This window comes from Narcine bancroftii, chromosome 2 (genome assembly GCF_036971445.1).
Source record: "Narcine bancroftii isolate sNarBan1 chromosome 2, sNarBan1.hap1, whole genome shotgun sequence".
NCBI lineage: Eukaryota > Metazoa > Chordata > Chondrichthyes > Torpediniformes > Narcinidae > Narcine > Narcine bancroftii.
This window is the reverse complement of record NC_091470.1, coordinates 202,313,813-202,335,491: the sequence shown is the minus strand read 5'-3', so window position 1 is coordinate 202,335,491 and position 21,679 is coordinate 202,313,813. Positions and strand designations below refer to the sequence as shown.

The 21,679-nt window shown below is 47.5% G+C and overlaps 1 protein-coding gene across 1 annotated transcript in view; it reads left to right on the top strand.

Annotated features, from left to right (window-relative positions):
• Nucleotides 1-21,679, top strand: part of LOC138753063 (neuroligin-2-like) — a 464,672-nt gene that overhangs the window by 282,838 nt on the left and 160,155 nt on the right. Inside the window, exons 3-4 of the mRNA XM_069915655.1 lie at nt 7,140-7,289; nt 16,788-16,973. Coding sequence (XP_069771756.1) covers nt 7,140-7,289; nt 16,788-16,973 — 336 coding nt within the window. The remainder of the gene's footprint in view (nt 1-7,139; nt 7,290-16,787; nt 16,974-21,679) is intronic.

The following is a 21,679-nucleotide window of genomic DNA, read 5'->3' as shown; positions in this document are numbered from 1 at the left end:
CTAGATCACTATTCTGCCCTACACCAGATCAATGTACCTAACCCACTCCAGATTTCTGTTAAAGCCTTCTCCAGATCCCTGATCCACAACTGTCCAAGTCACTGTTCCATCGCACTCAAGACCACTGTTCCACCGAAATCCAGAACACCGATGCACCCACTCCAGATCACTGTTCCACAACATTCCAGATCCCAGATCCCCACCACTCCAGGTCACTGTTCCACCCCACTCCAGATCATTGTTTCATCCCACTCCAGATCACAGTTCCACACCAGTCCAGATCACTGATCCACAACAGTCCAGATCACCACACAACTCCAGATCACTGTTCCACACCACTGCAGATCACTGTTGTACTACACTCAAGATCAGTGTTCCACACCACTCCATATGACTGATCCACCCGACTCCACATCACTGTTCCTTCCGACTCCACATCACTGCTTCACACCACTCCAGATCACTGATGCACAACAGTCCAGATCACTGCCCTATCCCACTCCAGATTACTGTTCCACAACACTCCAGATCCTAGTTGCACTCCACTCCAGGTCACTGTTCCACCCCACTCAAGATTAGTGTTCCACACCATTCCAGATCACTGTTCCACCCGACCCCAGATCACTGATCCATCCCACTTCAAATTACTGTTCCACCCCTCTCCAGATCACTGTTGAACCCACTCCAGATCAATATTCCACCCAACTCCAGATCAATTTTCCACACACTCGAGATCAATATTCCACCCCACTCCAGATAATTGTTCCTCCCCACTCCAGATCACTGGTCTACAACATTCTAGATCACTAATTCACCCCACTCCAGATCACTGTTCCACTCCTCTCAAGATCACTGTTCTAGTCCATCCCAGATCACTCTCCCACTCCACTCCAGATCACTGTTCCTACCCCACACCAAATAACTGTTTCACTCCACTCCAGATCAGTGTGCCATCCCACCAGATCAATGTGAATCCCACTCCAGATCACTGACCCATCCCACTCCAGATAACTCCTCCGCCCTACACCAGATTACTGTTCCACATCATTCCAGATCAGTATTTTACCCCACTCCAGGTCACTCTTCCACCCCACTCCTGATCACTGTTCCATCGCACTCAAGATCACAGATCCCCCCAACTCCAGATCACTGTCCCACCCAAATCCAGATCACAGATCCTCCCCAATCCAGATAACTATTCAACACACTCAAGATCACTGTTCCCACCCCACTCCACATAACTATGCCACTCCACTCCAGATCAGAGTGCCATCCCACTCCAGATCAGTGTGCATCCCACTCCAGATCACTGATCCACTGCACTCCAGATCACTGTTCCACATCATTCCAGATCAGTGCTCCACCCCACTCAAGATCCTCCAGATCACAGATACTCCCTAATCCTTATCGCTGTTCCATCCAACTCCAAATAAGTGCTCCACCCAACTCCAGATCACACATCCTTCCCACTCCAGATCATTGATCCACCCCATTCCAGATAACTGTTTTACCCCACTCCCAATTTCTGTTCCACATCATTCCAGATGAGTGTGACACCCCAATCCAGAACACTGTTCCACCCCACTCCAGATCAGTTTTCCAATCCACCTCACTCCAGATAACTGTTCCACCCGACTCCAGATCACTGGTCCACACCATTCTAGATCACTGTTCCACCCAACTCCAGATCACAGATCCTCCCCAATCCTGATCATTGTGCCATTCAACTCCAAATCAGTGTTCCAGCCACTCCAGATTATTGTTCCAAGGTAGTCCCGATCACTGTTCCATCCCACTGCAGACCACTGTTTGACAACACTCCAGATCACTGTTCCACTCAACTGCAGATCACGGATCCTCCCTACTCCAGATCACTATTCTCACCCCACTCCAGACCAATGTTCCACCCCACTAGAGATCACTGATCCATCCAACTCCAGATCACTGTTCCTCCCCAACCCCAATCCAGATCACTGTTCCACCCAACTCCAGATCACAGATCGTCCCCAGTCCAGATCAGTGTTCCACCCCACTCCAGATCAGTGTTCCACCCCATTCCAGATCACTGTTCCATCCCACTCCAGATCAGTGTTCCAACCCATTCCAGTTAACTGGTCCACTCAACTCCAGATCAGTGTCCAAACCCACTCCAGATCAGTGTTCCACCCCACTCCAGATCAGTGTTCCATCCCACTCCAGATCAGTGTACATCCTACTCCAGATCACTGATCCACCCCACTCCAGATAATTGTTCCACCCCACTCCAGATCACTGCTCCACACCATTCCAGATCAGTGTTACACCCCACTCCATATCACTGATTCACCCCACTCTGGATCACTGTTCTACCCCACTCCAGATCACATTTCCACCCCACTGGAGATCACTGGTCTACGCCACTCCAGATCAAAGTTCCACCCCACTGGAGGTCACTGGTCTACGCCACTCCAGATCAAAGTTCCACCCCACTGGAGATCACTGTTCAACCCCACTCCAGATCACTGTTCCACTCCACTCAATATCACTGTTCTAGTCCATTCCAGATCACTGTTCCTTCCCACTCCAGATCAGTCTTCCACCCCACTCCAGACCACTGTTCCACCCAAGTCCAGATCACAGATCCTTCCCACTACAGATCATTGATTTACACCTTTCCAGATAACTGTTCCACCCCACTCCAGATCAATGTTCCACTCCATTCCAGATCAGTGTGACACCCCACTCCAGATCAGTTTTCCAATCCACTCCAGATCATTGTTACAAGCCACTCCAGATCACTGTTCTCACCCACTCCAGATCAATATTCCACCCCACTCCAGATCATTGATCCACTCCACTCCAGTTCACTGTTCTCACCCCACTCCGGATCACTGTTGGTACCCCATTCCAGATCTCTTTTCCATCTCATTCCCGATCACTGTTCCACAACACTCGCCATGACTGTTCCACTCCACTCCAAATAATCATACCACCGCACTTCCAGACATTCATTCCAACCCAGTTGGACAGCCTTTTGTGTTTGTGCTTGCTGCTTCCTCAGTGCGCCACAATCTGACCTACTGTCAACTCATTAATCGGGTTCAGCCCCGTTCTGTGACTCTACCCGAGAGTCCTCCCTCTTGACCCTGTATAAATGCTCCAACACTGTAACCCCCTCCCCAGAGAACCTGGGTCACACCTTTAAGTGTATTGTAAATAAATGCCTATTATTCTGTAACTCTGGTCTTTTGAGCTATTGATAATACGTCACCTACCTCTATATCGATGCCCCTCTTCAAGGGATAAGCAGAAAGCAGGCGGGTGTCTTGATAAAGGCGGAGAGAAAGGGGGAAGAATGGGAGTGGGGGGAAGGGGGGAGTCCAGACCAGCAGACAAAAGATGGGAGTAGGCACGTCCGGACCAGACAGTGACCCCACCTGTCATAATGCTCCCCACTGGTGCACTGGTGTGAGAGTCGTCGGTGACCAACTCAATCTCCTCACCAAAATACAGCCACTGGTGAGCCTGGCTTTGTGACTACATCGACTCGGCGACCGCAGGACAGAGCGTCTGAGACGTTGACTGCCCAGGAATTTGAGGAGGACAGGTTTCCCTCTGCCTTCAGTTCCCTCGCTTTGCTGAAGTTGAGTGCGAGGTTATTATTGGTGAAGGCAGGCTCAATTTTGGCCCCTAAGAAACATTTGGATGGGTTCTTGTGAGGGAGGGATACAGAGGGAAAAGGAATGAGACAGAATAACAGTTGGGCCCCGGCTAGAGGGGCCAAAGGCTCCAGTGTTCTGTGCTTCCACTGGTACCAGGTTCCAGGCCGCTCTGAGAACCGACAACCCTTCACCCACACACTGAGCTCCAGGTTCAAGGATGGTTTCTTTCCTGATTCCTGAATGGTCCTCCTGTTGGTGAAAGATGGGGCCTGCTCACCATTTCACTAATCCTTGCTCTATGCCCTGTACCACACGCTCGACGGCTTCATTCTGCTCGACTGGGTGGACTGAGGTATGGGTCGGCTTTGCTGGATATCACGCAAAACAAAGCTTTGAGCCGTAGTGTAGAGATAATGATGCAAAATGGCATTGAGTCGAATCGAATTGAGGAGGTTTCTGAGAAGTCAGGAGGACACGGACCAGTGGAGGGGTCTGCAGTGGAGAGGGCCAAAAACTTCAAATTCCTGGGGGTCAACGTCTCCGAGGATGTGTCCTGGAGCCTCCACATTGAGGCCAGTCACGAAGGAGGCTCGCCCAGCGGCTATACTTTGTGAGGTGTCTGAAGAGATTGGGTTATCCCCAAAACTTCTCCAGGTGGACCATGGCGAGCATTTTGGCGGGTTGCAGCGCTGCCTGGTATGGAGGCGCCGACTCCAGAGGGCCGTTAACCCGGCCTGCCAAATCATGGGCCCCAGACTCCACTCCATCAAGGACATCAACATGAGGCGGGGTCTTAAAAGAGCAGCCTCTATCCTCAAGGACCTCCCCCCATCACCCAGGCCAGGCCCTCTTCACTCTACTACCATCAGGGACAAGGTCCAGGAGCCTGAAGCCCAAGGAAGGCTTCTTTCCCTCCACCATCAGATTCCCGAAAGATCAGTCACCCACAGACACGGCCTGACTTTTTGTGCACTGTTATTTTTAATTTTTTATAGTAATGTGTGATGATTCTAATAAGAATGTTTGCCCTCTGAAGCAGCCGCAAAACCCTGAATTTCGTGACTTGTTCATGACAATAAATCTTGATTCTGATTCGGTTTTGGATTCGGATTCTGAATGATCCCAGGGATCAATGTACAAGGAGTGTTTGACAGCTCTGCGCCTGCATTCAGTGGAGTTTAGAAAGGGGGGCATCTCATGGAAACTTCTGAAATATTGAAAGGGCTGGGAAGAGTGAATACGGAGAAGATTTTAAATGTTTAAATTTAGACCTTTCTGGACCTCGAATCTGGCCCTCCAATTACACCAAATTAACCTACAACCTTCCCTCCCCTTCCTCCTGTACATTGTTGAAGGGAGGGAGGGAGGAAACCAGAGCACCCGGAGGAAGCCCTCACAGACACGCGGCGAACATGAAAACTTACAGAGTGCGCAGGAGTGGAACCCCGGCTGCTGGCGCTCACCACTACGCTAAATGTGATGTTTCAGTAGAGGAAGTGTCCAGGGCCAGGGAGCAGCAGGGCATCCCTTGAGAGCAGAGGTGGATCTGAATCAGAATGAGAATTTACTGTGATGAACACGTCACTAAATTTGATCTCTTGCGACACGTTTCTAGGAATGAAATACATTTTGTATTGAATGCAAAAGTCAAGAATGTCAGTGGTTCTTTGTCCATTCATAAATCTGATGGAGTAGGGGTATAAGCTGTTGGGTGCAAGGCTCCTTCCTCCTTCCCGATGGGTGGTGGGGGGTCCTTGAGTGTTTCTTGAGACGCCATCTCTTGTAGGTGTCCTCGATGGAGTGAAGACTGGTGCCCGCGATGGGGCTGGCCGAGTTCACAACTCTCCACAGCCTCTTCCTGTCCTCGTGCCTTGGAACCTCTGCACCAGGCAATGATGCAGACGGTCAGCTCGCTCTCCGCGAAACGCCTGTTGGCATTCGCACCAGTCTTTGGGGATGAAATTCAGGCCACAGGCGACTGTGGAGGCCAAGACATTGGGTACATTTAAAGTGGAGGTCGATCGGTTCACGATTAGTCGGGGAGGGTCAAAGGTTACAGGGAGAAGGCCGGAGAACGGGATTGGGAGGGGAATCCATCTGCTGTAGTTTGATCAGCAGAACAGACTTGATGGGCTGAATGGCTTAATCTCAAAAAATGATGAGCAAACTCCAAGACCTGGGACTCTCAGTGCCCCACCGTGCAATTCACTCCTGGATTTCCTCACCTCCAGACCACAACCAGTGAGGATTGGTAAGAACATCTTCTCCACCATCTCCATCAGTACCGGAGCCCTGCAGGGCCTCTGACTTTGTGGTTCAGTATGACAACACCATCTACTTTTGTTAACGATACCACAGTAATGGGTTGTATAAATGATGGGGATTAGTCAGAATACAGGAGGGCGATTGAAACCTTGGCCGAATGGTTCAACCTCGCGCTCAATGTCACCAAAACTAAGGAACTGATTGTTGACTTCAGGAAGGGAAAGCCAGAGGTTTATAATCCAGTGATCACTGGGTGATCAGAGGGGGAGAGGGGTAGCTCATTTAGGTTCTTGGGAGTCACTATCTCGGAGGATCTTTCCCAGACCCAACACACCAATGGCGTCATGAAGAAAGCACGTCAGCGCCTCTACTTCCTCAGGAGGTTTGGTACAACACCAGAAACCCCGACAAGTTTCTACAGAGGTGCGGTGGAAAAGTGTGTCAACCGGCTGCATCAAGGCCTGGCACGGGGGGGGCGGACACCAATACCCCACTCAGTGTAAACTCTTACAGAAGATAGTGGACACAACCCGGGATATCACAGACAGAACCCCACCCCACCGTCGAGAACATCTTCTGGGGGGACGCTGCTGTCGGAGAGCAGCAGTGATCTTCAAGGACCCCACACTACCCAGCACACTCTGTTCTCACTGCCGCCATCAGGAAAGAGGTCTCAGGGCCACAAGACTCGCACCCTCAGGTTCAGGAACAGCTGTTATCCCTCCACCATCAGACTCCTCAATGACAAACTCAATCAGGGACCCATTTAAGGACTCACACTTGTGCACTTTATTGATTTTTTTTCCTCTCTGTATTGCACAGTCAGTTTGTTTACATTTCATTTGTTTACATATGTATGTGTACAGTTTTTTTGCACTGTCAATAAGCGGTAATTCTGCCTTGCCCACAGGAAAAAGAATCTCAGGGTTGTATGTGATATCATGTGTATACTCTAACAATAAATCTGGAATCTGACCCTCTCCGCCACTTTCCCACTAGGCAGTGCTCTTACCCAATAGGTGATGACTTATGGGGGGGTTGGGGTGGGGACATTTTCTGCCATTAACTCTGCCCCCCCCCCCCCACCTAGGGCTTCAAAATGGGAGGTTAAGAACTTTGCAGAGGGAAGTCTCAGGACAATGGCAGTGAGGCAGTGATGAGGCGGGCAAGACCTAAATATTGACTGGGGCCGGCAACCTCGCTGACCCCTATGTGTGCACCCCTCTCTTTCAGATATCCGAGACAGCGGTCCCAAACCGGTGATGATGTTCGTCCATGGAGGTTCGTACATGGAGGGCACGGGTAACATGTTCGAGGGGAGCGTCCTGGCAAGTTATGGCAATGTCATCGTGGTCACCATAAACTACCGACTGGGTGTACTTGGTAAGAGGGGCTGCCGACGCGGTGATCGTAGTAAACTCAGCGAAATGTCAGAGGTTCTCAGCCGGTCTATTCAGCATCTAGAGGAATCGAGGGTATATTGCCGACGTTTCGGGCCTGAGTCCTTCCTCAAGAAATAAAATTAGAAAATGCAAAAGCAGGATATATGCTGTGACCCTGCGGGGGTCATCGACTGCATCCGGTGCTCCTGCTGTGGTCTTCTCTACATCGCAGAGACTGGGAGGTCGTTTCGTCGAGCCCCTCGGCTCTGCCCGCCACAATAGCGTGGATCTCCCAGTGGCAACACATTTCAATTCCCCGCCCCATTTCCCTTGTCGACATATCTGTCCATGGTCTCACACGCTGCCAGACTGAACCCCCTCCCCCACAAATTGGAGGAATAACACCTCGTCTTCCAACTGGGACCCCTCCAACCAGATGGCATTAATATCTGGCTTTCGTTAAAACCTCCACCCCCTTCCTTCCCCCCGTCATCTCTCCTTTCCCACAGACGTGATAAATTCTACCTCGTCCCTTATCGCCTTTAGTTGGTCTGGATTCCTGCCCCGTTGTTTGAATCTGGAGACTTCCTGCTTCTGCCCTTGCGGATTTTTCCTCAACAAAGGGCTCAGGTCCGAAACGTTGGTGATATATCTTTGTCTCCTATAGATGTTAAAAAGACCGGCTGAGATCCTCCAGCATTTCGGTGTGTTTAGTACTTGGTAAGAGGACAGTTTGACCGCAATCACTCATGTCCCCTATACAAGGATGAGACCCTTTGGTCCATCTCCTCTCTGCTGACCCTTTGCATAATGACAACTTTATACTTGCACCGGAATTCCGACCTGCTGCAATAGCGCAGGTACTTTGCCAGATCAACAACTTCAAGAACAGCGAACATTGTGAGCTTAATCGCACTAAAAAGGGAAAATAAACACAAAATAGGTAGACAATAAATATTCATGGTTCTCCTCGAGCAGGAACGTGACTTGCTACTCGTGCAGATAACTGTCAGGTCAGACAATATAGAAACAGGCCCTACGGCCCATCTTGCCCATGCCAACCAAACTGTCTGACCCACACTGGACCCACCTGCCTGCATTTGACCCCATATCTCTCTAATCCCATCCTATCTACAAATCTATCCAAATGGCCCACGCACACTGGTCCCACCTTCCCTGTCCCACCCATCCTATCCATGGATCATCCAAATGTCCCACCCACACTGGTCCCTCCTCCCCTGTCCACCCATCCTATCCATGGATACGTCCAAATGTCCCACCCACACTGGTCCCACCTCCCCTGTCCCACCCATCTTATCCATGGATCCGTCCAAATGTCCCACCCACACTGGTCCCACCTCCCCTATCCCACCCATCTTATCCATGGATCCTTCCAAATGTCCCACCCACACTCGTCCCACCTCCCCTGTCCCACCCATCCTATCCACGATCTGTCCAAACTGCCCTACCCGCGGTGGCCCCACCTGCTTGCGATTGGCCCCAACGCTCCTCCAAGTCCGTCCCGTCGATGTTTGTCCCGTGACAAACTCATTCCGTTCGCAGTGAGAGGGAGCTGCATCCCATGGGGTAAGAGGGCCATTGGTGTCCGTCCTCCATTGGGCCGCCGGCCGACAAGGAAATACTTCATATCTCAACCTCCCCTCACCCAAAACAGGATATAGGAGGCCATTCAACCCATCAGCCCTCGGAGCGTTAGCCCCATTTGCTTCCCTGTAAGCTTTTCCAACACAGTCCTTCAGCCCATGATGTGAAGAACGAGCAGGGATCTTACAGAAAGGCGTAGATAAGACAGAGGCAAGTAAGTTGCTTCCATTGGTGGGAGGGGGCACCAGGACTAGGGGACATAGCATCAATATTTAGGGTGGTAGATTTAGGACGGAGATGAGGAGGAACGGCTTTTCCCAGAGGGTGGTAATTCGCTGCCCATTGAATCAGTGGAGACGACCTCAGTAAATGTATTGAAGACAAAGTTGGATCGATTTCTACCCAGTCAGGGAATTAAGGGATACGGGGACAAGGTAGGCAGGTGGAGATGAGCTGATCATCACATTGACAAGCTCGTAGGGCCGGATGGATGTCTTTCCTAGTTCTCATGAAGGAAGAGAAGGGAGTGTAGAGTTGGCTCGCGGGACAATTGATTGAAATGATTGAAAATCATTTGGAAATCCGCTGATGGTTTTCGTTCCCACTCTGCCCTGTTATTATCAGATGCTAACTCTCTTCTTAAGACCTGCCACAAGAGAGCCGAGGCGTAGGATGAAATGATTAGAACTGATGCTTGGTGATGGTCAGGTCGATTCTGGAGAGCCTTGTGGAGTTGAGGCAGTAGACGTGTGATCAGTGACAGCGAGAGAGAACCTGAATGCTGCCTGCTCCTGATCATTTTAGTTCCACCGAAGGAAATCTACGAGCTTAAGTCTCAGGAGTGGTATTAGGCCATTCGGCCCATTGAGTCTGTTCCACCTTTCAGCTGATGTGTTTATCCTCTCAACCCCATTCTCCTTGAAACCTGGAGATGGAACTGGAGGATGGAAGGTGCTTCGAATGGAATGGAATAGACTGTGGATGAGCAGGATCAACCCAGATTGGACAATGGCCACATCAAATCAATTCAAGTTTGTTGAACAAAACAGTGTTCTCCAGTCCTCGGTGCAAAACACACAGACACACAACCAGACGTAACACACATACACAGATAAACAATACATACACAGGACAAGTCTTCAATTACACAAATATTTATGCATATTCTTTTTAAAATATGAATCTCAGATAGTGTGAGGAATTCCTTTCTCACTGCCCGCGGGAAGAAGCCGTTCCTCAGCCTGGTGGTGCTGGCTCTGATCCTCCTGGATTTCTTCCCCGACGGGAATTGCTGAAAGACGCTGTGTGCGGGGGTGGAAGAGGTCTTCACCGAGTTTAGCGCGCCCTCTTCAGACAATGCAGATCACGCCGATGGGGGAGGGGCAGAGGTGGGGGGAGGATTGACCTCCAATCCTTTTCTCTGCAGCACCCATACCACATGCAGAAAATTGGCAGTTGCATGGAAATCCGTACTTGCTACTACCACGCAGGTCCGAACAAGACCGGAATTCTGCCTGTAGTGTGTATTCAGGGGTAAGGAGCGGAGGGATGTGGGGAGTTAATCGTTGAGAAGGCAAAGAATGCCGGGAAACTGGTGCATGTTCGATGAACCAAATGGCCTCCTCCAGGGCTCATTCGGACACACACACACACACACACACACACACACTCTCTATCTCTCTCTCTCTCTCTCACATTCACTCTCTCTCTCACACAGTCTCTCACACACACTCACACTCTCTCTCTCACACTCACACTCTCTCCAACACTCACTCTCTCTCACACACTCACACTCTCTCACACACACACTCCCTCTCACACACACACTCATCTCTCTCTCACACATACACACACACATTCACACACACACACACACACACTCTCTCTCACACTCACGGGTGGGGGCATGGAACGAGCTGAAATGCTCAATTTGAACATTGAAGGAAAATTTGTGGGTGGGGGAGGGACAAGGACTGGGACGAGGCAGAAACACACCTCGACACAGACTGTTTGCTGTGCTGTGATGGCCCATGGACACTGTGTGGCCTGCTGAATTTCTCCAGCACATTTGTCCCTCCTGTTTCTCATCAGCCTTTCGCCATGGATTCTCCTGCATTGCAGAGCTATCAAAATTGGATGTATAGTGAATACCCATGAGGCTCGTGAGAGGGGTGTCTGCTTAATAAGGGCTCGGGAAACGCAGGCCAGAGAAATCTTCAGAGCTGCCTGAGCACATAGCCGCTCTCGTCAGCATTACTTCAATACGGCTGCTGCTTTGAAACGCTGTGAGACAGTCTGAGCTGCTTCAGCAGTTCTGTGTGGGTTTTAACATAACATAACATAACAATTACAGCACGGAAACAGGCCATTAGGCCCTTCTAGTCTGCACCGAACCAAACACCCCTTTCTAGTCCCACCTCCCTGCACAATGCCCATAACCCTCCATCTTCTTCTCATTCATATACCTGTCCAACCTTTTCTTAAATAATACAATTGACTCCGCCGCCACTATTTCTCCTGGAAGCTCATTCCACACGGCTACCACTCTCTGAGTAAAGAAGTTCCCCCTCATGTTACCTCTAAACCTCTGCCCCTTAATTCTTAACTCATGTCCTCTTGTTTTAATCTTTCCTCCTCTTAACGGAAATAATCTATCCACATCCACTCTGTCTATCCCATTCATAATCTTAAATACTTCTATCAAATCCCCTCTCAACCTTCTACGTTCCAAAGAATAAAGACCTAATCTGTCCAATACCTCCCTATACTCTAAATGCTTAAACCCAGGTAACATTCTGGTAAACCTTCTCTGCACTCTCTCCACTCTGTTTATATCCTTCCTATAATTAGGCGACCAGAACTGCACACAGAACTCCAAATTAGGCCGCACCAACCGCAATCTCAGCCTGCAGACCTGCTGCTGTTTCATATCTGCAGAGATAGACACTCCACACCATTCCTTGACAAGCCTGCTATGTCAGAAATAGGCCATTCAACCCACTGAACTTGCCCCGCCTGTTGAATCATTTCCCCACTGCCCGGCCTTCTCCCCATAACCTTTGACCCTCCCGGTTAATCAAGCTCCGCTTTAAATACACCCAATGACCCAGCCTCCACAACCACCTGTGGCCACACATTCACCGTTCTCTGGCTGAAGAAATTCCTCCGTGTCTCTGTTCTAAACGGACGCCCTTCTATCCTGAAGTTGTTCCCTCTCCCTGGGCCCAGTTTGCAGGTCAGGTTTCAGTTAACTCCCTCAGGTAAAAGCTGTAATAGATCCCTACTTTGTCCTTCCCCTCCCCCCTCCTTCCTCATCCTTAGTCTCTTGTTCTTCTCCCTCCCTTATCTCCCCAATTCTCTCTCCATCTATCCTTCTGTCTCCCTCTCCCTCCTTCACTCTCTCCCACCCTCTCCACCTTTTGCTCCCTCTGTCCCTCCACTCCCTTTCCCTCATTCTTCCTCTCTCTCTCTCTCTCTCTCTCTCCCTCTCCCCGACTCTTCCCTTCTGTTGCTCCCCCTCCCCCTCCTCCCATTTCCCTTCCCTCCCGTTCCCACTCTCCCTTTCCCCACTGCCCTCCCTCCCCCCCACCCCACCCTGGTCAGGTCTACAAAATTCTGATCCCGCTTTCAGGTGGCCAGAATACCCCAATGTAAAGCCGTCTATTCTACCCGAATGTGGAAAATCCAGCCATGAGTAGTACCTATCCCACCCTCCTCAGGGAAGTATAATTGCCACATCCAAACAGTCCCCCTGAAGGAACCTGAAAGCAATAGCAGCTGCTAGGGAGTGAGTTGATGTCAATCAGCTGGAAACCCTAACTCCCCGTGCCTGACTGCCCCCCTTCCCTGCTGCCCCTTCCCCCTCCGCACCAGCCACCCCAACCCTGATGTCCCATGCCGGCCGCCCCTGCCCCGAAGTCCTGCGCTGGCCGCCCCAGCACTAAGAGCGGGCAGGACTGCGGCCACAGTCAACAGGAGCTAGCATTCCTCCAAGGCACCTCTCCTGCAGCCGGCCCTTTCAGGTGCCAGAACAGCGCCTTCAGCGCTGCCACCTGAACATTCATTCAAACACACCAGCAGCCGCTTCTGCAGGCACATTCTCGCAGCGATGGCACCTGAAAGCGGCTAGACATAGATCAGATAGACAGCCAACAATTGTTTTTCCATGGAGGGAAGACATCAAAGATTTAGGCAGAGTTGTGGGTGCCTGGAACTCCTTGTCTGGGGTGATGGTGGAGACTGGAACATTGGGGGCATTTAAAAGACTCTTAGACAGAAGCATGGATACAAGAAAAATATAGGGAGGGAAGGGTTAAAGTAGGTTTTTAGAGGTCAGCACAACATCGAGGGCCGAAAGGCCTGTCCTGTGTGGTAACGTTCTCTGGTTACTGATTCCGTGACTCTGGGAGATGGGCAGAAATTTGTGGATGAATCAGCAGAATTGATTGCCACATTGGGTAAATTTAAAGAAGAGATTTAAGTTTAATTTAACATCTCTTCCAACCCATAAAGTCCATGCTTGCCCAATTACCCTACAACCCCCCAGTGGGTTTATGAAGGGCAGGAGGAAACCGGAGCACCCTGGAGGAAACCCACACAGACATGGGGAGAATGTGCAGACTCCATACTGACAGTGCCGGATTCGAACAGCGGCCCGCTAGCCCCACTTGATTGGTGCCAAAGGTCAAGGGGATGAAGGTCAGGAGAAAACCAGGCACAATTCGAAGCATGTCCAATGGGCCAAATGACCTGATCCTGCTGCTGCATCTCATGGGATTGCGACCTTTCAAGCCCGTCATCTGATGTACCTACGCAAGCCAATGAATCGCGTTTTCCCAGACCACAGTTTACGCACAATACACCAACACGAAAACCTCTGTTCCCCAGAATTCAGGCAACTGGCAGCCTCAAGCAACTGGCAAAAAAGAAATCATGGAAAATAAATTGGTAAAAAATATGAAAGTTTACAAAAAACATGCTTCACCATTAGTTTAGGCCACACATAATCTCAAGCAACTGGAAAATTCACTTATCCAGCATCTACTAATCCCCATGGGTGTCGGATACCTGGCGTTTACTGTATATACATTAAAATATGATTTTAAATAAATGTATAGAAATTGTTTCGGATGAATACTGAGTTATTATTCATCATTCACACACCATCAGGAAGTGGGTCAGACATCCTGGGCGCTGGATGGAAAAAGGTCCTCAATAATTCTCTGAGCCCTATACGCTCCCGGGTGAATGTTGTCAATAGCGGAAAGGGAGACACCAGTGAACTTCTTGGCCATTTTGATGATCTTCTGTACTGACTTTGAACATAGAACACTACAGCACAATCCAGGCCATTCAACCCTCGATGTTGTGCCGACCTACCAAAAAACTAAACCTTTCCCACCCTGTCACCCTCTATTTTTCTTGCATCCATGTGAAAGATTGTCCAAGTCCCTCTTAAATGCCCCTAAGGTTCCAGCCTCCACCACCACATTCCAGACCCCCACAACTCTCAGTGTAAAAAACATACCCCTGACATCTCCCAGAAAATCCCCTCACTTTGTACGGACATCCTCTGGGGTTCGCTACTCCCACCCAGGGGAAAAAAGTGCTGACTTTACATCTTATTTCTCAGAATCTTCCAGAACCCAACCAAATCTCCTCTCATCCTTCTACTCTCCAAAGAGAAAAGTCCTAGCTCTGCGAACCTGGCCTCACGAGACTTACTTTCCAATCCAGGCAACATCCTGGTAAATTTCCTCTGCACCCTCTCCAGAGCTCCCGCGTCCCTCCTATAATGAGGTGACCAGAATTGACCACAATATTCTTAGTGTGGTCGCACCAGAGTGGGCTCTTGAACTAACGAACCCCAGCATCCCATAAGTCTTCTTATCTAATTTAAAGTAGTCCACGAGGCTCACATCTCCAAAGTCAAACTATCTCATTTTTATACGGATGCATCTCCTCATTGGGATAAATGAAACAATGGAGATGCTTCATTAATTCAAACGTTCTGAACATGTCTTGAGAAATGCTGGAACAAATTATTTCAAACTTTCTCTGAACTTTTTGAAAGAAAACTATCTTATTTGGTATTAGTTGGAGAGAGTGGCATAACTTTAACGGCATCTGATTTGCATGCACTAGCTTTTACTTCTCTGATGGCTCGGCAGGCGGTGTTGGTCAGATGGAGGGACGTTACCCAGCCTACTCATGGAAGGACGTTACCGCGCCTACTCACGCTCAATGGCTACATGACGTCAGGTTTAAATGTAGAGAATATTGTAAATTTTCAAACACCCTTTTTGAGTGACTTTCATAACTGCTGATTAGTTATGAAGGTAGAACTGTTGACGGGTGAGATAATCTATCACAGTTAGAAGAATTCTGTCTTAACATAATAACATAAGAATTACAGCACGGAAACAGGCCATTAGGCCCTTCTAGTCCGCACCGAACCAAACACCCCTTTCTAGTCCCACCTCCCTGCACAATGCCCATAACCCTCCATCTTCTTCTCATCCATATACCTGTCCAACCTTTTCTTAAATAATACAATTGACTCCGCCGCCACTATTTCTCCCGGAAGATCATTCCACACAGCTACCACTCTCTGAGTAAAGAAGTTCCCCCTCATGTTACCTCTAAACCTCTGCCCCTTAATTCTTAACTCATGTCCTCTTGTTTTAAACTTTCCTCCTCTTAACGGAAATAGTCTATCCACATCCATTCTGTCTATCCCTTTCATAATCTTAAATACTTCTATCAAATCCCCTCTCAACCTTCTACGCTCCAAAGAATAAAGACCCAATCTGTCCAATCTCTCCCCATACTCCAGATGCTTAAACCCAGGCAACATTCTGGTAAACCTTCTCTGCACTCTCTCCACTCTATTTATATCCTTCCTATAATTAGGCGACCAGAACTGCACACAGAACTCCAAATTAGGCCGCACCAACGTCTTATACAATCTCAACATCACCTCCCAACTCCTATATTCCATGCAATGATTGATAAAGGCCAGCATACTAAAAGCCTTCTTCACCACCCTATTCACGTGAGTTTCTACCTTCAGGGAACGATGTACCGTTACTCCTAAATCTTTCTGCTCTTCTGTATTCCTCAATGCTCTCCCATTTACCACATATGTCCTATTCTGATTCTTCTTACCAAAATGAAGCACCTCACACTTATCAGCATTAAATTCCATCTGCCATTTTTCAGCCCACTTTTCTAAGCAGCCCAAATCCCTCTGCAATCCTTGAAAACCTTCTTCATTATCCACTATTCCACCTATCTTAGTATCGTCTGCATATTTACTAATCCAATTCACCACCCCATCATCTAGATCATTAATGTATATAACGAACAACAATGGGCCCAATACAGATCCTTGAGGCACACCACTGGTCACCGGCCTCCAACCTGACAGACAATTATCCACTACCACTCTCTGGCCTCTCCCTTTCAGCCAATGTTCAATCCATTTGACTATCCTTTTTTGGCTGAACATCATCTTTCTTGGTCGTGGGTTTAGATTTTCCTTTTTTAATAATAAAATATCAATATCAATTAAAATGTGGGGAACCTGCAACGATCTTAAGTATCTTCTTGATTTTTAACATATACCCATATGTTCTCTGCAGTTGTGGGTGTGAAATTTCAATGCCAATAAAAATATCAAATGATCCTTTCAACTTACGTGACGACCTTTAGAGATTTTGATCCCAAGGTCCTCCTTTGCAGCTTGGCAGAAGGCTCTCAACTGTGCCCCCGTGTAAGGTTGTCGAGATTGGTGGTGGTGGTGGGTAGCCTTGCCCCTCCTCCCTCGTTAGGAAGTGTCGGAACGCCCAAGGCCAGTTAAGCTCAACCTTTATTCCTCTCGTTTCTCCTCTAGGCTTCTTGAGTACCGGAGATATGGCTGCCAAGGGTAATTATGGTCTACTGGATCAGATCCAAGCCCTGCGGTGGTTAAGTGAGAACATTGGCCACTTCGGTGGGGATCCGATGAGGATCACCGTGTTCGGATCTGGAGCCGGTGCGTCCTGTGTCAACCTCCTGATCCTCTCTCACCATTCTGAAGGTAACCGTTGGAGCAATTCATCAAAAGGTATTCAGCCAGCAAAACCGATTTGACAATTTTGGTGTCTGCATGCTGCCAACAGTTAGGCCCAGGAGGGGGTTTTGAAATTAAAAGCACCCAAACTTCCAAAATCAAGGGAGGCATGGTGGGCGAAGTTTCGGGTCACTTGTTGCGATGGTCAGGGTATCTTTGCTGGTCTTTGCATCCTGTTCTGCCCCCCACAACCCCACTCCTGAAAGATTTTTGGGGACTCCCCTCCTGAGTTTTGCTAATCCAACCTACTGGAGCTGCTGGCCCCTGGTTTAAGAAACGCAGAGATCTGAGGCACTGGCAAGCAAGGAAGGTGGTTACCTCCCGCAACCTCCTCCATTGGCTTTAAACGGGAAAGTCTGTGGGTGCTGGGGGTCGGGCGAAGCACCCAAGCATTCTGGAGAAACTCAGCAGATCTCTGCGTGCAACCCCTTGACAGCATGGTCTGACGCATGGCCAGTCTGAGACCACCCGCAAATTGGAGGAACAACATCCCATCCTCCATCTGGGACCCCTCCATCTGGATGGCATGAACTTCAACTTCTCTGAATTCTGTTAACCCCCACACAGGCAAATGTCCCTCAGCTCTCCAGTTTCTGTCAAGCTCCTCCCAGAGTCTCCCTCTTTCCTTACTGCTCTGTCTTCTTTCCTCCAGCTCTCCGCTCCCTTCCCTCTCCATTCAGAGGTGTCCCTCTCCCCATCAACTCAGCTTTTTCCTCCTCCACCTTCTCCCACCAGTGCTCCTCCTCCTGCCCCTTCCTCTCCTCCTCCACCTTCTCCCGCATGTGCTCCTCCCCCTGCCCCTTCCTCTCCTCCTCCACCTTCTCCCACCTGTGCTCCTCCCCCTGCCCCTTCCTCTCCTCCTCCACCTTCCCCGCCTGTGCTCCTCCCCCTGCCCCTTCCTCTCCTCCTCCACCTTCCCCGCTTGCCTGCTTTTGGCTCATGCCTTGATGAATGGCCCCAGGCCTGAAACTTGGGTTCCCATGGAACAGAACAGGACATAAAACAGGACGTTTGGCCAATCTAGTCGGTGCCAGACTATTATCCTGCTTTGTGCCACTGACCTGCCCCCAGACCATATTCCCCTACAGCCCTCCAATGCACATAGCTGTCCAAATTCTTCCTAAATGTAAAAATTGACCTTCTATTCACTACTTCAGCTCGTTCCACCCTCCCACCACCCTCTGTATGAAGACGTTTCCCCTAAATATTTCAACCTTAACCCACGCCCTCTGATTTGTATCTCACCCATCCACAGTGGAAAAAGCCTCCCAACATTTACTCTGCCTTTATATACCTCAATCTCCCCTCAGCGATTATAGTACTAACCTGTTTAACCTTTCCTGTAACTCCTTTCCTGAAGTCCAGGCAACATCCTAATAAATCTTCACGGCACTCTTCCGATATTATTAAAATTTTTGCTATAGATCGGTGACAAAAACTGCACTCAATGCTCAAAATGTGGCCTCACCAATGTGTGAAAAAACATCCCAACTCCTGTAATCAATACTTTGCAATAAAATCCGAACTGTTCGACTCAATCCTTTACCATAACATCACAAGTAATATTCTCAATACATTACCAAAACAACCCAAATCCTCTACTCAACACTGTAATATAACATCCCGGCTCCTCTACACAGAACTTTACCATAACATCCCAACACCTTTATTCAATATTTTACCATAACATCCAAAGTCCTGTACTCAGTGCTATACCGTAACATCACAACTGCTCTACTCAATAATTTACCATAACATCCCAACTCCAATACTCAATATTTTACCCTACCATCCCACCACTTCTACCAATACTTTACCAAAACATACCAACCGCTGAACTCCATACCTTGTCGTAACATCCCACCTCTGTACTGAATACTTTACCGTAACATCCCAACTCCTCTATTCTACACTTTACCATCTCATCCCAATGCCTGACCTCAATATATTACCGTAGCATCCCAACTCCTACACTCAATATTTTGCCATTTCATCCCAACTCCTGTACTCAATATATTCTAATAACATTCCAACTCGAATACTCAATACTTTACCAAGACATTCCAACTGCTGAAGTCAATATTTTACCATAATATTCTAACACCTGAACTCAATATTTTACTATAACATTCCAGTGCCTGAACTCAATTCTTTCTATTACCATTCAAACACATGAACTCAATGCTTTAACGTAACATCACAGCTCATCAGCTCAAAACTTTACCATAATATCCCAACTCCCGTACCCAATACTTTACCAGGACATCCCAACTCCTGATCTCAATACTTTACCATAACATCCCAACTCTTCTACTCAATACTTTACCATAACATCCCAACTCCTGTGCTCAATACTTTGCCAGGACATGCAAACTCATCTACTCATTATTTTACCATAACATTCCAACTCCACTACACAATAATTTAGCCTACCATCCTAACTCCTATACCAAAACTTTACCAAAACATCCCAACTCCTGAACACCATAATTTTTCAAAACATCCCAACACATCTACTCAATACTTTACCATAACATCCCAACTCCTGTACTCAATATTTTACCATAACATCCCAATGACACTAATCAATATTTTACCCTTCCATCCTAACTACTCTACTCAATACTTTACCATAACATCCCAACTCCTGTACTCAACACTTCACAATAACATCACAACTCCTGTCCTCAAAATTTTACCATAAACAACCCAACTCCTGCACTCAATACTTTACTATAACATCCGAACTCCTGAACTCAATACTTTACCATAACATTCAACTCCTGTGTTCAATACTTTAGCATGGCATCCATACTCTACTCAATACTTTACCATAACATCCCAACTCCAATACTCAATATTTTACCCTACCATCCCACTTCCTCTACCAATACTTTATCAAAATATAGGAATCCCTGAATTACACAACTTGCCATAACATTCCAAATCTGTAGTCAATACTTTACCGTAACATCTAAACTCCACTACTCTACACTTTAACATCTTATCCCAACTCCTCAACTCAATATTTTGCCATATCATCCCAACTCCAGTATTCAATATTTTGCTATAACAACCCAACTATTGACCTCAATACTTTCTCATGACATTCCAACTCATATACTCAATACTTTACCAAGATATTCCAGCTCCTGAAATCAATATTTTACCGTAACATCCCAACTCCTCGATTCAATACTTTACCATAACATACCAAATCCCGTACTCAATACTTTAACATAACATTCCAAATCCTGTACTCAATACTTTACCATAACATCCAAACTACTGCACTCAATACTTTACAATAACATCCCAACACCTGCCCTCAATAATTTAACATGACATCCAAACACCTCTACTCAATATTTTACCATAACATCTCAACTCCACTACTCAATAATTTACAATAACATTCAAACTCCTGTACTCAATATTTTACGGTAATAACCCAACACCTGAACACCATCCTTTACCGTAACATCCCAACACATTTACTCAATACTTTACCATAACATCCCAACTCCTGAACTCAATATTTTACCATAACATGCCTGCTCCTCAAGTCAAAACTTTACCAGAATATCCCAACTCCTGTACTGTATATTTTATATTAACATCCCAGCTCCTGCACTCAATACTTTACATTAACATCCAACTCCTGTACTCAATACTTTACCATGACATCCAAATTGCTCTACTCAGTACTTTACCATATCATCTCGACTCCTGAACTCAATATTTTACCATAACATCACAACTCCTGTACTCAAAACTTTACCAGGACATCCCAACTTCTGAAGTCAATACTTTACCAAAACAACCCAACTCCTAAACTCAATACTTTACCATAACTTCCCTACTACTCTACTCAATATTTTGCCCGACCATCCCAACTCCTCTACCCAGTACTTTACCAAAACATCCCAACTCCTGAATTCCATACTTTACCAGAACATGCCGACTCCTCTACTCATTATTTTACCGAATGTTCTGACTCCTCTACTCAAAACTTTACCATAACACCCCAACACCTGGACTCAGTGCTTTACCATAACATCCCAACTCCTGTAATCATTACTTTACCATAACATCCCAACCCTTCTACTCAATATTTTACCATAACATCTGAACTCCTGAACTCAATACATTACCATAACTTCCCAACTCCTGCGCTCAATACTTGACCATAACATTCCAACTCCTGTTCTCAATACTTTACCATGACATGCAAACTCCTCTACTCATTATTTTACCATAACATCCCAACTCCACTACACAATAATTTACCCTACTATCCTAATTCCTCTACCAAAACTTTACCAAAACATCTCAACTCCTTTAATCAACGCTTTGCGATGACATCCAAACTCCTCTACTCAGTATTTTACCATAACATCCCAACTCCTGAACTCAATATTTTACTGTAACATCGCAACTCCTGTACACAATACATTACCATGACATCCCAACTTCTGCACTTATAACTTTACCAAAACATCCCAACTCATGTACTCAATACTTTACCATAACATACCAACTCAAATACTCAATATTTTACACTACCATCCCACCAGCTCTACCAATACTTTACCAAAACACACCAACCCTTGAACTCCATACCTTGCTGTAACATCCCAACTCTGTACTGAATACTTTACCGTAACATCCCA